General features: G+C 32.5%; 1 protein-coding gene across 1 annotated transcript; it reads right to left on the reverse strand.

Annotated features, from left to right (window-relative positions):
• Positions 1-8,908: 8,908 nt before the first annotated feature.
• Positions 8,909-13,873, reverse strand: LOC120579960 (AT-hook motif nuclear-localized protein 9). Its single transcript, XM_039832738.1, has 5 exons — positions 13,510-13,873; positions 10,937-11,004; positions 10,676-10,810; positions 10,028-10,183; positions 8,909-9,583 (listed from the first exon to the last, which is right to left on the reverse strand). The coding sequence occupies exons 1-5, from the start codon at positions 13,838-13,840 to the stop codon at positions 9,107-9,109; spliced, it is 1,167 nt and encodes a 388-aa protein (XP_039688672.1). The 5' UTR covers positions 13,841-13,873; the 3' UTR covers positions 8,909-9,106.
• Positions 13,874-17,020: the final 3,147 nt, after the last annotated feature.

Below are 17,020 nucleotides of genomic sequence, written 5' to 3' on the forward strand. Positions count from 1 at the left end.
CATTAATGTTAGTTAATTCACCAAAAAGTACATAACCAAATCAATTACAAACGTGTAACTTTGTTTTTGTCTACTTGGAGAGAATATCTTATCCTTTCTAGCAGTGATTATTAAATTTTGCCTTTTCAAAAGAAACAACAAACATGTGAATTTGATACTTTAAATCAATGTTTTAAAAACCAAACAGAATATCGAAAAGAGTCATAAATGGGAAGGGGAGGAAACTAGAGGGAGATTCGGATGCAAGGAGGTCGAGATTAGAAGGTACTAGGAAATATTACTCCGAAAAGGAGGATATTTTTTGGGCGAGTATGGGTGTCTTAGAAAGGTTCTTATTGGAGAAATTTTTTCAATTGTTCGGCAAAAGATCATTGATGCTAGATTTCAACATGTTCGTGTGATACCAATGAGGGGAGACACTGTGTTTCTGATTTGTTATGGAAAAAGAAGACATGTTATTTGAGGTGCGTGTGTGGATATCGAAGGATGATAATGTTTATGAAAGAGGAGCTTGGTTACGACTGTATGTATTATGTTGCATGTTTGGAATATTCACTTTCTTAATTTGATTTCTTCGACATATAGAAGGCTATTAAAGGTAGATTCTTGTAAATCGAATATTGAACGATTTCACTTTGCCCCTATTTTGATCACTATAAATTCTTGAGCCATTAATGTGATGGATGAATTACTGGTTGATTACAAGACTTGCAAGAGATGCTTGCATTGAGAACAAAAAGAAGGGGAAAGACAAGAATGAAGATTAAACTCAAAATAGTAGTCTAGGAGTGAGATAGTGACCGTTCTGTTGCAGATTTGACAAAAAAAATAGACACTCATATTCATTTTCCAGAACTAATAAAGTGAAAATGATATGAAATTTAAATAAGAAAATTAAAAATGCCAAAATATCAATTAAAACTAAATAAATAAATCCAAAAAAAATCATAACTTTCCAATAAAAATCCAATCAGTGAGTCTGCAAATATTATTTTTCATCCATTGTATTCCCTAAGTTTTCTGCATGCCACCAAAGAAAACTAGATTTACAACTTTCACTTCCAACAAAGTCATACACTAAACAAACATGTTGCTAACATATGCAATAAAAAATACGAGAGAGAGAGAGAGAGAGAGAGAGAGGGATAAATTATGTTCTGCATAACTCAAAGGTTGAAGAGAGGTGCTTCATTCTTCAGGGACATGGTTGGCATCAAAATCTGGAGATCTTTTAACAGGCTCTGGTATCTGGCTATCAAGATCGATAACAATAGAATCGGATAGAACATTTTCATCCGCAACATTAGTGACATTATCTTCTACTATGACACCATTAGTATTTGTTGTTGTTGCAGTTAGACAGCTAGGTTCTCCTTTAACAGGCTCCGGTGTCTGGCTATCAAGATCGATAACAATAGAATCGGATTGAAAATTTTCATCAGCAACAATAGTGACATTATCTTCTACTATGACACCATTAGTATTTGTTGTTGTTGCAGTTAGACGGCTAGGTTCTCCTTTAACAGGCTCTAGTGTCTGGCTATCAAGATCGATAACAATAGAATCGGATTGAACATTTTCATCAGCAACAATAGTGACATTATCTTCTACTATTACACCATTAGTATTTGTTGTTGTTGGAGTTAGGCAGCTAGGTCCTCCTTCTGTTGTTAACTTAGGAACTTTCGAGTTATTTTCTTTCGCTGAATCTTGATTAGTCAGCATATTTGCAGCAGTTGAAGGTAGTGATGAGTGCTTTCTCTTTATTTGATTGCTTATGGTTTGCTTGAAAGTTGCCAAAATAAGCTGGTGGACAATGCAACACAGATAATTCAAAACAAGGATTTGAAAACAATTAATCATCAATATTTTTTTATAACCATGTTATAGGTACAAAGTATTCACTATTATTTACAAGTGACTAATCAACGTTGGAGAATCTATTAGACACACAAGGTAAGTCTTAACCATTCTTTTTTTTAACATGCTAGAGTTAGGGATTGAAACCTTAACCACTTTTCAATAAAAAAATTCGAGAAATTTTTCCCCTCGTAAACATTACCTAGAGGCTTTTGACCGAAACATTACTGAGACGTTACCCTTAGGTAATGTTTAGAGGTTTAGAATTCCTCGTAAAAGTATTTCGACGCTCTACTTACACTATATGGTTCTAACTATCACCTTTCATATTTTACTGAATGTAACCACAAATGCAACCGCAAAATAAAGCTTCAAGAGGTTATTAACAACAGCATTGTAATCTCAAATGAAATCAAAGGATAATCTCTACATAAATAAATTAATCTAATAATTCAATTCAGACTCTACATATGGATGTTGAAAATAATTCTTACTTGAGTAGGAGTAGCAGCTATCAATGTGTTCTCAACACCACCTCCAAAAACCTCTCCATTAGGTTTTGCCAATGAAACACTCAACATGCCAATTTTCCTTTGTGCACCACCAGCAGCACCACTAGTGAAGGTGCACGATCCACTTAAAGATAAAATCTCAAAGTGACCCTATATTTACATAAAGGGAAAAGTCAACAAAACATGATTACACACATACACAAAAAATGGAGAGAAATGAGAGAGCATATTTAAACATCCAATTTTATTAGGCTAATTGTCTTAATGTTAGTTCTATTTGGTTGGTATTAATAGCACTAAGTCTTTACACAATTAGTACTATTAAAGACTACAAATTTAGTTTAAATTTCCATGTTTCCTTTTTACGTCTTTATTTACACTTCATTAAATTTCTCCATTCCTCTTACTTTTCCACTTAGAAAATTATTGTTGAAATAAAAATTTCATAGGTTGAATAGTAGAACATAACAACTTGTGAGTTGAGATATAAAGACGTGATGGTGAAAGATTAAGGGGCAATCCGGTGCACGAAAACTCTCGGGTACACAGGGTCCGGGATGGGCTGTTTTTAGGAATTGAACATGTGACCATTCAATCACGCCAAAGTTACCCCTCGTGATGGTGAAAGATTTATACAATTGTACCTCGTATGTCAAAAAACCATCGGAAACACCAGGTTGGCGAAGGGTGACACTTGATATAGTGCCAGTAGCAGAAAGTATGCAAACAGCTGAACAAGAACCTTTTCTATTTGGTTGGTATTAATAGCTAGCACAAGTCTTTACCCAATTAAATTTCTCCATCCCTCTTACTTTTTCACTTAAAAAAATTATTGTTGAAATAAAATTTTCGTAGGTTAAATAGTAGAACATAACATCTTATGAGTTTAGACATAAAGGGCAGCCCTTGTGATGGCGAAAGATTGATGTGGATAATATTAATACATATAAGAGGAGATTAATTGTTTATACAATTGTACCTTGTATGTCAAAAAACCATCAGAAGCATCAGGTTGGCGAATGGTAACACTTGATATAGTGCCAGTAGCAGAAAGAATGCAAACAGCTGTAGAAGGACCTTTTTGATAAAATGCAAATATCTTTCCAACGATATCCTGAAAATCACCAAAAATTTGGATTGATTGGTTATACCAAGTTAATCTCAATAGTTGACTTCAAACCATTTTTAAAGGAACAAATTAGAAATTGAAATATATTTTATCTTGTCTCATAGTAATTACCTCTCCAGGTTTCACAATCAGCACATGAGGTGACATGGTTCCTCCAGCCGTTTCTCCAACACATCCACCTGTCACAAATATAAATTTCATTTTTAAGCATGGTAAATTGATAAAATTACATGCCTACAAAAAAATCATTTAACAATCTTGTTATTTTGAAGAATCCAAAAGAAATACATACGATGAGAACCAGTGAAACACAAGATTTACCTCAAATGTATTCGAGGCCTATTGACTATGTATAGATAATAGACATCGTAAAATGTTTTGCAAATATTTAAATGATAAAATAAGATTAATTAGATGTCCATGTAAAATTATTTGCATCGCTAGTCAATAGTAATCAAATCATACAACAAATAATACAATAATAGTTAAAGAAAGAGAAATGATCTTTTGCTGTGTTCAATATAGGCAATAAGGTCTGAACCTAACATTTCTTACATATCACCCAAATCCTTCGCGACTAGAGTAATCCTAGTGACTTTGATCATATGTTGCTTTTTTTTTTTGCTAAGCAAGGAATAAGGACAGACATTAGGAGGAAACACCAACATCCCAGTCAGGTTGACATCTCGGGAAACCTCTGTCCTATGCCGTCAAACTCTAAAATTTTATGGAAAAATATATACAAAAAGAGGGGGACTAGGCTAAAACCCTCAAATGAAAAACAAACAGAAAATAGAAAATACGGAAACAGACTACAACAGACTAAGGAAACATGTAGTTAGGCAAACCAACTCTTTCATGAAAGAAATCCATATGCAACTCCGCTTTGTTTATACTTAAAAAAAAAAAAAAAAAAATCAAATGAATTGAATATTATTAACCTCTTATTTAAGACTTATATATGTCTATTATTTTTTTTATGAGAGGAACTTTAAATTAATTTTATTTATTATAGTTCTAAAATTTGGATCTGTAAAAAATCACATTAAAGAATATTATTATAACATCCTAAAAATTCTGCCGTCAAAAGAAATTGAAAAACCAGCAATATGTAAGCCCATCAAAGATACTCAAACGAAGAATAGTCATCGATAAAATTGGTAAATTGATAAAATTTTATTTATTAGTTTTATACCGCTTAAAAAGTGTACGTTTATGAAACACCGTAAAAATCTTTGGTCTTAGAAATATTATTTTTGTATTTAAAACTTACATTATATTCCTTCAAAAAAAAAACTTACATTATATTATTATAGTTCTAAGTTTTTTAATTTATTAAATACATCATAACATCCCAAATTTCGTCGTCCCAAGAACCCGAAATTAATCAAGTGAAAATCCGACATTAAGTGACCTCAATAAAAGTATTCAAGCGAACATTAGTTATCAAAAAAGTCGGTAGATATTTCGCGCCTAATACTTGTTAAATAAATATTAAAACTAAAAGATTTTTGGTAATAAAATAAATAGATAAAAATATTCCCTTTAATAAAATACCGTTATTAGTTGTCAAAAAGTTTGGTAGATATTTTGCGCCTAATACAATAAAACACCGTTATTAGTTATCAAAAAATTTGGTAGATATTTCGCGCCTAATACTTTTTTTAAATAAATATTAAAAATAAAAGATTTTTGGTACCAAAATATAAATAGATAAAAAAAATTCCCTTTAACAAAACACCGTTTGGGGTTTGAACCCAATCTTATTTTTCATATATGAATAACTGAATACTAATTGTATTAATCCTATAACTGTTTGCAGGATTTCATGATGATTTTCATGTCTTTAACAATCAAATGATAAATATTTAACAATCAAACGATAAATATTACCTCAACTTTTCAATTCCAAACACATATCAATCTAACATTAGAGACAAAATAACATAAAACAGAATTTGTTTTAACAAAATAAAACACAAATTATGTTGTAATAGTAAAAAAAAAGGATAAAAGTGTACCTTATACCAAATTAACGATACAACACACTATCATTTCAACAAGTTTCAAGTGTAAAAAAGAACCTTTTCAACCAAACAATATAAAATAAAATAAAAATAAAAAAAATTAAAAATGATAACTTAATGCCAAAAACAAACAAAAAGGAACAAAAAACCCAATAAAAAGTAAAAGAAACTCATACCAATGGAAGCCAAAATTTGCAATTTTCCAGAACCACGAGGACGTCCCCTTCCACGCTTCTCCTCACTTCCACAAGGCTGAATAGCAAGCCCTGGAGTCGGTGTCACCGGAGACAATGGCTTCCCGCCAACCTCATACTTTCGAGGCCTCCCTCTGCCCCTTTTTACCGGAGCAGATTCCGAACCTACAGATTTGGACTTTGCTCCAGTGTCCGGACCAGCAGGTCCAACACCATTTCCTTCAACTTCCGTCATGATGGCGGCATTGTTGGTTGTCTCTGACTTATTTTGGGTTGAAGACGGTGAAAAAGTATACGGTAGGTTTAGGTTTTGATCCTCCATGAATGGTTTTGATATCCTTTGAAATTCTGAAGTTGGTGCAAAAAATATGAAGCGTGTTGTGTTTTTAATATACTGTATTGCAGAACGTTCCTGGAATAAATTAAAAGAAAAAGTAATAAAAATAAAAATCTTTCTTATATTCTCTTATTTCCTGAATTTGTTATTCAATTTATCATGAAATTACCCTTCAATGGATTTTCTGAATTTGTCTTCAATTTCTGTATCTTCTTTTTCAAACAGGCCTATTTATTTTAGTCAAAGAATTATATGCATAATTATATTTTTTTTTGTATATAATAATAAATATATTAAATATAAATAAATCATAAGTAGAATCGAATTAATTGGGCTGATGAGTTGTATTTGTATGTGAATAGAGCCAATACCCCTTTCCCAAATTTGAAATTTGAGATAAAAATGACAAAATAATTTATCAATATTTATTACTAATTATTATTATTCTGAATACTTTTTTTTTTTTTTGAACAAGTCAAAATGTAATATATTAATTCACCAAAAGTGGTTCATCTCGCATAAGGTGTGCAAACGAGAACCACTCAATACAATACAATGTTAAGTGTCTGTTGCCATAAAAAAAACACTACGAAATAATAACAAAAAGAAGACTACACCATAACACCCATACAATGGAAAGGGTGTTGCCACCGGTCATGATAACTTAAAGCGAAAGGGTGCATATTGGCCTTTAGCCATAAGAAAGACATAAACTTGACATTGTCTGTTAAATGAGCCGAATCCAAAGTTTGCTGCTTAAAAATTATGTTGTTCCTTTCCTTCCAAATAACCCAGACACAAGCAAGCCAGATTATTTTCAGGAAAGAATGTGTAAATCGCGGTAACCCCGCTATATGGCCAAACTGATGAAGATGATAAAAAACCGAGTCTCGTGCGATAAAAGAAATGTCGAGCCACTGATATAGGAGGTGCCACACGCTGCCAAAAAGTCACAACCAAAAAGAAGATGAATTGAGGTCTTGAGGGAGCCGCACCCTCTAACACATGAACTGTCGTCGATTATCCTGAATACTTGTATCCGATTTTTTTGTTATTTTGAATTGATATATATTTGTGAAAGATGGAATCTTGAGGATTACAAAAATGAAATTAATTATTGGCAAGGAGGTATAGGTTTTGATTGCTTTCATTCACAGGGGTTTCATTATCGCAATCATGGGGTCGGTCTGAGAGCCATCGCGATGACGTTTGAAGCGGAAACAAGGTTCAGCGCCCCTGCATTTTGATCATGGTTGTGCTTTTTAATGTGGTTTTTCACGCGTAAGGAAACAATTAACATTACCCCACTGGCGACATAATTATGTTACTCGCGGTAATCTTTTACCAACGACGGCTGCCTCTATTTCACTAATATTCCAAAACAGTTGTTGTATGTGGAGTTGATAAAAGGCTTTGAGACATGTGGCATTCTATCTGATGTTTATGTTTCCCATGATAGAAATGCTAGAGTTCAAGTTTTTGGGTTCTCGCGTTCTATTCATATGTGGGTTGTTGGTAAACTAGACAGAGCTATGCATAATGTCTTTGTTGGGCATCAAAGGGGTTGGACTAATGTGACATGCTTCAATAGGTTTGGTGGTGTAGGTAAAGAGTTAGGGAAGAAAAAGAATGGACTGAGGAAACATTTGGTTGAGGGAGAAAAATTTCATTGAAAGAGTGAGGAAAAAAAAATAAGAACGAGGGAGAAATGTTGAGCACTTTGAGAGATAGAGAGAGAGAGAGAGAGAGAGGTCATGCACGAAGGCTATAACTAGAGAAGGTTAAGAATAATTCTCGTTATCGTGCGAAGGAAAAAGTTAAAGGGAACAACGATGGGTACGTATATGTCTAAAAAGCAGGTCGTAAGTGATGTTTCGTACGTAGATATGATAATTGGGAAGGGGAGGAAACTAGAGGGAGATTCGGATGCAAGGAGGTCGAGATTAGAGGGTACTAGGAAATATTACTCCGAAAAGGATGATATTGCTTGGGAGAGTAAGGGTGTTGTTGCAAGGTTTTTAAAGGAGAAAGTTTTTAAGCTGTTCAGCAAAAGATCATTGATGTCAGATTTCAACATGTTTGCATGATACCAAAGGGGAGACATTGTGTTTCTGATTTGTTATGGAAAAACAAGATATGTGCTGTTTATAATGAAGCGGTGGATTTTTACAATATGTTCTTTGTTGAGATTTTTACTGTATGGTGTTCTGTTGCATGTTTGGAATATTCACTTTCTTAATTTGATTTCTTCGACATATAGAAGGCTATTAAAGGTAGATTCTTGTAAATCAAATATTGAACGATCTCACTTTGCCCCTATTTTGATCACTACAAATTCTTTTGAGACCATTAATGTGATGGAAGAATTACTGGTTGATGACAAAACTTGCAAAATAAAAATTGTGGAGGAGTTAGAGTATGGGCTTTCAAGAAATGCTTGCATTCAAGAACTCAACGACGATTGTGACCAAACAGTAAGGAAATGGAAAGACAAGAATGAAGGTGATATGAATTTTTTTCAAGTACTGCTGCACTATGGAGGACCAATAGAATTTTTTTTTTTTTTTTTTGACAAGGAGGACCTATAGAATTGTCCGCCGTAAAATATGTCTATAATATTAATCATGCTATATTTGTTCAAAAATTGTATAATTCAAGACATGATAAAAATAACATCAAAAATAATAAATTTCCAATTTTTAATATAAACTTGTTCCAACAAGATACTAATAAAGTGAGAATGATATATGAAATTTAAATAGTTATTAAGAAAAAAAAAATCAATTAAAACTAATTAAATAAATCCAAAAAAGCATCATAACTTTGCAATAAAAATCCAATTAGTGAGTCTCCAAATATTATTTTTCATCCATTGTATTCCCTAAGTTTTCTGCATGCCACCAAAGAAAACAAGATTTATAACTTTCACTTCCAACAATGTCAAACACTAAACAAAACCTGCTGCTAACATATGCAATAAAAAATATGAGATAGAGAGAGGGAGAGAAATTATGTTCTGCATAACTCAAAGGTTGAAGAGAGGTGCTTCATTCTTCAGGGACATGGTTGGCATCAAAATCTGGAGATATTTTAACAGGCTCCGGTATCTGGATATCAAGATCGATAACAATAGAATCGGCCGATTGAACATTTTCATCAGCAACAATAGTGACATTATCTTCCACTATGACACCATTAGTATCTGTTGTTGTTGCAGTTAGACAGCTAGGTTCTCCTTTAACAGGCTCCGGTGTCTGGCTATCAAGATCGATAACAATAGAATCGGATTGAACATTTTCATCAGCAACAATAGTGACATTATCTTCTACTATTACACCATTAGTATTTGTTGTTGTTGGAGTTAGGCAGCTAGGTCCTCCTTCTGTTGTTAACTTAGGAACTTTCGAGTTATTTTCTTTCGCTGAATCTTGATTAGTCAGCATATTAGCAGCAGTTGAAGGTAGTGATGAGTCCTTTCTCTTTATTTGATTGCTTATGGTTTGCTTGAAAGTTGCCAAAATAAGCTGGTGGACAATGCAACACAAAGATAATTCAAAACAAGGATTTGAAAACAATTAATCATCAATATTTTTTTATAACCACGTTATAGGCACAAAGTATTCAATATTATTTACAAGTGACTAATCAACGTTGGAGAATCTATTAGACACATAAGGTAAGTCTTCTTTTGCGAACCATGTTTTTTTTTTAACATGCTTGACTTGGGGATTGAAACCTTAACCATTTTTCAATAAAAAAATTCTAGAAATTCTGCCCCTCATAAACATTACCTAGAGGCTTTTGACCGAAACATTACCGATCAGTGTAACCACAAATGCAACCGCAAAATAAGAGGTTATTAACAACAACATTGTAATCTCAAATGAAATCAAAGGCTAATCTCTGCATAAATAAACTAATCAAAATCAATTCAGACTGTACATGTGGATGTTGAAAATAATTCTTACTTGAGTGGGAGTAGCAGCTATCAATGTGTTCTCAACACCACCTCCAAAAACCTCTCCATTAGGTTTAGCCAATGAAACACTCAACATGCCAATTTTCCTTTGTGCACCAGTAGTGAAGGTGCATGATCCACTTAAAGATAAAATCTCAAAGTGACCCTGTATTTACACAAAGGGAAAAGTCAACAAAACAAGATAACACACATACACAAAAAATGGAGAAATGATCGATAGAGCTTATTTAAACATTCAAGTTTATTAGGCTAATTGTCTTAATGTTAGTTCTATATGGTTGGTATTAATAGCTAGCACAAGTCTTTACCCAATTATTTTTCTCCATCCCTCTTACTTTTTCACTTAAAAAAATTATTGTTGAAATAAAAATTTCGTAGGTTGAATAGTAGAACATAACATCTTATGAGTTTAGACATAAAGACGAGTGGTGAAAAATTAAAGGGCAGTCCAGTGCACTAAAGTTCTCGGGTACGCAGGATCCGGGATGGGCTGTTTCAAGGAATTGAACATGTGACATTTCAGTCATATGAGAACAACTTGACCAGTTGCGCCAAAGTTACCCCTTATGATGGTGAAAGATTAATGTGGATAATATTAATACATATAAGAGGAGATTAATTGTTTATACAATTGTACCTCGTATGTCAAAAAACCATCAGAAGCACTAGGTTGGCGAATGGTAACACTTGATATAGTGCCAGTAGCAGAAAGAATGCAAACAGCTGAAGAAGGACCTTTTTGATAAAATGCAAATATCTTTCCAACGACATCCTGAAAATCACCAAAAATTTGGATTGATTGGTTATACCAAGTTAATCTCAATAGTTCACTTCAAACCATTTTTAAAGGAATACATTAGAATTTGAAATATATTTTCTCTAGTTTCATAGTAATTACCTCTCCAGGTTTCACAATCAGCACATGAGGTGACATGCTTCCTCGAGCCGTTTCTCCAACACATCCACCTGTCACAAATATAAGTTTCATTTTCAAGTAAATAGATAAAATTACATGCCTACGAAAAATTATTTAACAATCTTATTATTTTCAAGAATCCAAAGACATACATTAAAAAAACAATGAGAACCAGTCAAATACAAGATGTACCTCGAATGTATTCAACAAAGTCATTATAGGTATATATGCGCTTGTAGCTTCAAGGCCTATGGACTATATATAGATATAATAGACATTGTAAAATGTTTTGCAAATATTTATATGATAAAATAAGATTTTTTTTTATTTTTTTTTGGTACAAAATTAGATTAATTAGATGTCCGTGTAAAATTATTTTTCTTTATTTTAATAAAAAAAAAATACATTATAAGCCTAATAATGCGCATATAGGAGTTGCAAGCACACCAAATATTATTAAGAGTATGCAAGATTGCTGCTAGATATATGTCCGCCACTTGAGAAGAGCATCTTGCTGGTCTACAAGACATAAGAGTATCAAAGGAAGATGTATCTGCAACACAATTTTGCCTAGAGCCAATCCAATCCCAAAGACGGGCAGCAAAGGTGCAAGTAAGGAAAAGATGTTCCAATGATTCATCTGCTTTCAAGCATAAACTGCATACTGACACGACAATACAACCACGGCTTCTAAGATTTTCATCAGTGGGCATTTTTCCTTGATGAAGCCTCCAATAAATAAAAGAAGTGGAAGGCGGGATAGCAGCGCTCCAAATTGCATCCGCCCAAGGCATTAGAGTGGCTATCGGGCACAGAAACAAGTAAGCGTGCTTTGACGAAAGAATTCCATCCGAAGAATGCCTCCAAACCAACGCATCCGGCAGCTGGCTATTCGGTAATACAATGCTATCTATTTTGTTTTGAATGTCTCCACTAGCAGCTATATTCGTAGGTAAGAACAATGCTCCGTTAATAATAGCTTCAGAGAGCTTTCCTTTAAGATGACCGTGAAACTCTGTATCCAAATTCAACAAATCCACCAACGGTTCCCCTAACCAATTATCAGTCCAAAAATTAATTTGATCACCGCTGCCCACTATCCACAAAGAATTAACCAAGACAGTACCTATATGCGCTTTAATTCCTGACCAAACCAACGACTTAAAATAACGCAAGCTAGGCTTACCATTTGAAATAACGAAGAATAGTCATCGATAAAATTGGTAAATTATAAGTCTTATACCGCTTAAATCTTATATTATATTATTATAATTCTAAATTTGTTTATTAAATACATCATAACATCCCAAATTTCACCGTCCCAAATATCCGAAATTAATCAAGTGCAAAACCGACATTTAGTGACCTCACAAAAAGTAGTCAAGCGAACATTAATTATCAAAAAAGTCGGTAGATATTTCGTGCATGATACTTATTAAATAAATATTAAAAATAAAAGATTTTTGGTAATAAAATAAATAGATAAAAAAATTCCCTTTAACAAAACACCGTTATTAGTTATCAAAAAAGTCGGTAGATATTTCGCGCATAATACTTATTAAATAAATATTAAAAATAAAAGATTTTTGGTAATAAAATAAATAGATAAAAAAATTCCCTTTAACAAAACACCGTTATTAGTTATCAAAAAAGTCGGTAGATATTTCGCGCCTAATACTTGTTAAATAAATATTAAAAATAAAAAATTTTTGGTAATAAAATATAAATAGATAAAAAAAAATCTCGTTAACGATACACTGTTTGGTCAACTCAAAATCCAATCTTATTTTTCATATATGAATAGTATTAATCCTCTAACTGTTTGCAGGATTTCATGATAACTTTCATGTCTTCAACAATCAAATGATAAATATTTAACAATCACTTGCACAGTATTTTACCTCAACTTTTCAATTCCAAACAAATATTAATCCAACATTAGAGTGAAAATAACATAAAACACAATTTGTTTTTAACAAAATTAAACACAAATTATGATGTAATAATAAAAAAAAAACTATCTAATTTCCACTAAAACTTTAAAACTAAAACCTTAAAATAATAAATAAGAGACGAGTGAATGAGTAGACACAAGTTAAAAAAAAAAAACTAAATAGGTGATAAGGTTGTGTTGTAGGAAATGTTTGATCTCCAATTTAAACATATCTTCGATTAGATTTAAATTAAATGTAAAGACGTGAGATGTGCTTTATTTTATGATCCACGTGAAATGTGCTTTGTCAGTTATTCATCATCAAATCCATCAAAAAACAAAATTACTTATCCGCTATGAGATTTGATTTGAGAGTACAATTGAAAAGGAAAAAAGCGTAACTCATACCAAATTAACGATACTACACACTATCATTTCAACAAGTTTCAAAGCGTAACTCATACCAAATTAACGATACTACACACTATCATTTCAACAAGTTTCAAGTGTAAAAAACAAACCCTTCTCAACCAAGCAATATAAAAAAATAAAAATGAAAACTCAATGCTAACACAAACAGAAAGGAACAAAAAACCCAATGAAAAGTAAAAGAAACTCATACCAATGGAAGCCAAAATTTGCAATTTTCCAGAACCACGAGGACGTCCCCTTCCACGCTTCTCATCACTTCCATAAGGCTGAATGGCAAGCCCTGGTGTCGGTGTTGCCGGAGACAATGGCTTCCCGCCAACCTCATACTTTCGAGGCCTCCCTCTGCCCCTTTTTACCGGAGCAGATTCTGAACCTACAGATTTGGACTTTGCTCCAGTGTCCGAACCAGCATCATTTCCCACAACTTCCATCACGTTGGCAGCAATGTTGGTTGTTTCTAACTCGTTTGGGGTTGAAGACTGTGAAAGAGTATAAGGTAGGTTTCGGTTTTGATCCTCCATGAGTGGTTTTGATATCCTTTGAAATTCTGAAGATGGTGCAAAAAAAAATGAAGTGTGTTGTGTTTTAATACACTGTATTGCAGAAAGTTCCAGGAAAAAATTAAAAGAAAAAGTAATAAAAATAAAAAGCTTTCTTTTATTCTCTTTTTACCTGAAATTGTTCTTCAATTTATCATAAAATTACCCTTCAATGGATTTTCTGAATTTGCCTTCAATTTCTGTATCTTTTTTTCAAACAGGCCTATTTATTTTAGTCAAAAAATTATATGCATAATTATATTTATTTATATATAATAATAAATATATTAAATATAAATAAATCCTTGACCAAAAAAAAATATAAATAAATCATAAGTAGAATCGAATTAATTGGGCTGATGAGTGATGATGAGTTGTATTTGTGTGTGAATGGAGCCAGTCCTTTTCCCAAGTTTGAAATTTGAGAAAAAAAAGGACAAAATAATCTATTAATATTTTTATTTTTTTGACAAAAATGTCTATCAATATTTATTACTAATTATTATTATTGTGAATAGTTGTATCCGATTTTCTTGTTATTTTGAATTGATATATATATATATATTAGTGAAAGATGGAATCTTGATGATTACCAAAATGAAATTAATTGCCATTCAAAAAAAAAAACCAAAATGAAATTAATTAATATATTGAATTTTTTTTCTATCAAACAATTGTTAAAGATTATAAAAATGTTGATAAAGTTAGTAGAGTTGTTACTAGTCCGTACCGGGAAATGGTCTTCATTGGCTGGAAACCACCTCCGAATGGTTAAGATAAGTTAAATTATGATGCGTCTTGGAAGGATAATTGTATAGGTGGTTGTGGTGGTATTATTCAGGGAAGTGATGGAGAGTGGCTAGGAGGTTTCACGAAGAGAATTGAGAAGTGTAGTGCATACATGGCAGAGCTGTGGGGAGTGTATGAAGGGTTGACGTATGTCAGAAGGTTGGGATTTCAAGCTGTAAAGGTGGAGGTAGATTCTTCTTTAGTGGTGAATATCTTCAACAGTAATAAGAATGGAAGTATTATGAGTATATCTTTAGTTGCAAAGATTCGTCGTTTCCTTCAGATGGATTGGTGGTGCGCCGCTCTTATTGAGAAACAAATCACTGTGCAGATGTTTTAGCTGATCTTAAATGTTCCTTGCATACAAATATTTGTTTTTATGAGTCTTGTCCGACTCAGTTTGGTCATTTGATAGGAGCTGATGTTTTGGGAGTTGATGTTCCTTGGATGGATAATTGAGGTGCCCGTGGCCGGGGTGAAATTTTTTTTTATAAAATCGCCCACGGGCACCTCAATTATCCAATAAAAAAATAAAAAAATAAATATAGGAAATTTTATAATTTTAATTGGATTCTAGATTTTATCTTGAAATAATATATAAATCATTTCGTCGGATAATTTATCGGTGAAAAATATATATTTTGTCGGATAATAATATATATATATATATTCGTCGGATATTTTATCAAAATATATTTCGTCGGAGATCCTAAATTATCCGATAAAAAAACAAAAATGAAAAATTGGATGGTTCATGCCTCATGGTGTGTGAATCTGGTTTTAAAAATGGTATATATATTATTGGATGCAAAAATTAACATCAAATCTTCACTGGCTTAGTGGTAACACAGCCTGGCAATGTCTCACACGCGCCTGGTTTGATTCCCTCTGGGAACAAAATTGAAATTTTTTCTCAATTTCCTGAATACACTACAAGACAAAACAAAAAGCAGCTGGCTTTGACACGTGTCAAAATCTGCCGGTCCCGCCATTTCAAATGGCGGTAATGGCAAAAAAAAAAGCCAGTCAGGATGCGACACGTGTACCGGCGGCTCAGTCCTGCCGTTTCAGATGGCGGGAACGAAGAAAAAGACTAAAAAAAGTGGGTCATTTTGGTAAAAAAAAACTAAAGGGGGTCAGACTTGAAATTTGTTTTTATAAAAGGGTCAGAAAAAAAAAAAAAATCTCGTTTGATCTCGTTGTAGTTTTTTCTCCTTCCTTGCTTTTAAGCCCTCTTTGTAATAAAAATAATTAAAATTTTAATTTTAATTTCTAAGATTTAAAAAATTAATTAATGTTTTAGCTTTTTCTATGTTTTATTCGTTGTATAAGATATTTATTTTTTTTGGTAATAGAAGAGGGCTGGCGCCCCGGTGTATAAGATATTTATTAGTATATAATGTGGTATTAACTTTTTATTTTATGAAAACATTTTTCCTAGCCCACTTAAGAAATTTAAAATCATAACTAATATAATGTTAAGGAGTTCGGTCACGTGATCTTGTGTTAATGTGTCAACATTTTTTTTTTTAAGCAATGTACCAACATGTATTACACATTTAATTATGAATGAAATTCAATAAGTTATCTTTTTAAAAAAAAAATATATAATTAAATAGGTCAATGAATATTGGTTCAGTTAATAAGAAGTTGTCTTATTTGTCATATTGTGTGTTCTACTTATCCTATCAATGTGAGAATCTTGTTTGTCTGTGATATATAAGTACCATAAATATTCTTTAAACTTTGAGGTATAACATTTCTAGTAAACCTCTAAACCTAATTACTTGTTAAAATTTTATGTTATAAAAAATATAAAGTTTATTTCCCTGTTCCACAATGAGTGATCTTTTTTGTAATTTCATACATATTAAAAAAAATGTAAAATTGAATGAGAGAGTGATACTTTTACTAAACTATCCTTAATAATGTGTTGTTGTAATCACTATTACCATGAAACATAGTGGAATATATTGACTTTCAAATGATGAAAATAGTTCTAGTTAGAGGGTAAAATTGAGAAACAAGTTTTTTTGAAAAAACAAGTTTTTTTTTATAAGCAAGGAGAGAGAACAGACATCAAGAGGCATCATCGGCATCCCAACTAGGTTGAAACCCCGAGAGACCTCCATCTTATGCCGCCAATCTCAAAAAAAAATATTGGGGGGGGGGGGGGGGGGGGGGGGGGGATAATTACAAAAGGAGGGGGGACTAGACTGAAACCCTCAAAAAATAGAAAAGAAAGGAAATAGAGAAAACAACAAAATCCATCCAAAAACATATCAAGAAAATTTGTAGTTAGGAAGTCCACATCTATCCCGAAAGAAAGCAAGCCTCAAATCATTTGGAAGAGTGTCAAGCCAAACCGCACCA

The sequence above is a fragment of the Medicago truncatula genome, chromosome 4 (assembly GCF_003473485.1).
Source record: "Medicago truncatula cultivar Jemalong A17 chromosome 4, MtrunA17r5.0-ANR, whole genome shotgun sequence".
Classification (NCBI taxonomy): domain Eukaryota; kingdom Viridiplantae; phylum Streptophyta; class Magnoliopsida; order Fabales; family Fabaceae; genus Medicago; species Medicago truncatula.

Bases quoted from the DNA above. Each gene is read 5' to 3' on its own strand.
- LOC120579960 (XM_039832738.1), bottom strand. From the start codon at position 13,840: ATGGAGGATCAAAACCGAAACCTACCTTATACTCTTTCACAGTCTTCA. The intron at 10,811-10,936 runs GTAATTACTATG...GGTGATTTTCAG, and splicing joins TGATTGTGAAACCTGGAGAG to GATGTCGTTGGAAAGATATT. The intron at 10,184-10,675 runs GTACAATTGTAT...GTGTAAATACAG, and splicing joins ATGGTTTTTTGACATACGAG to GGTCACTTTGAGATTTTATC.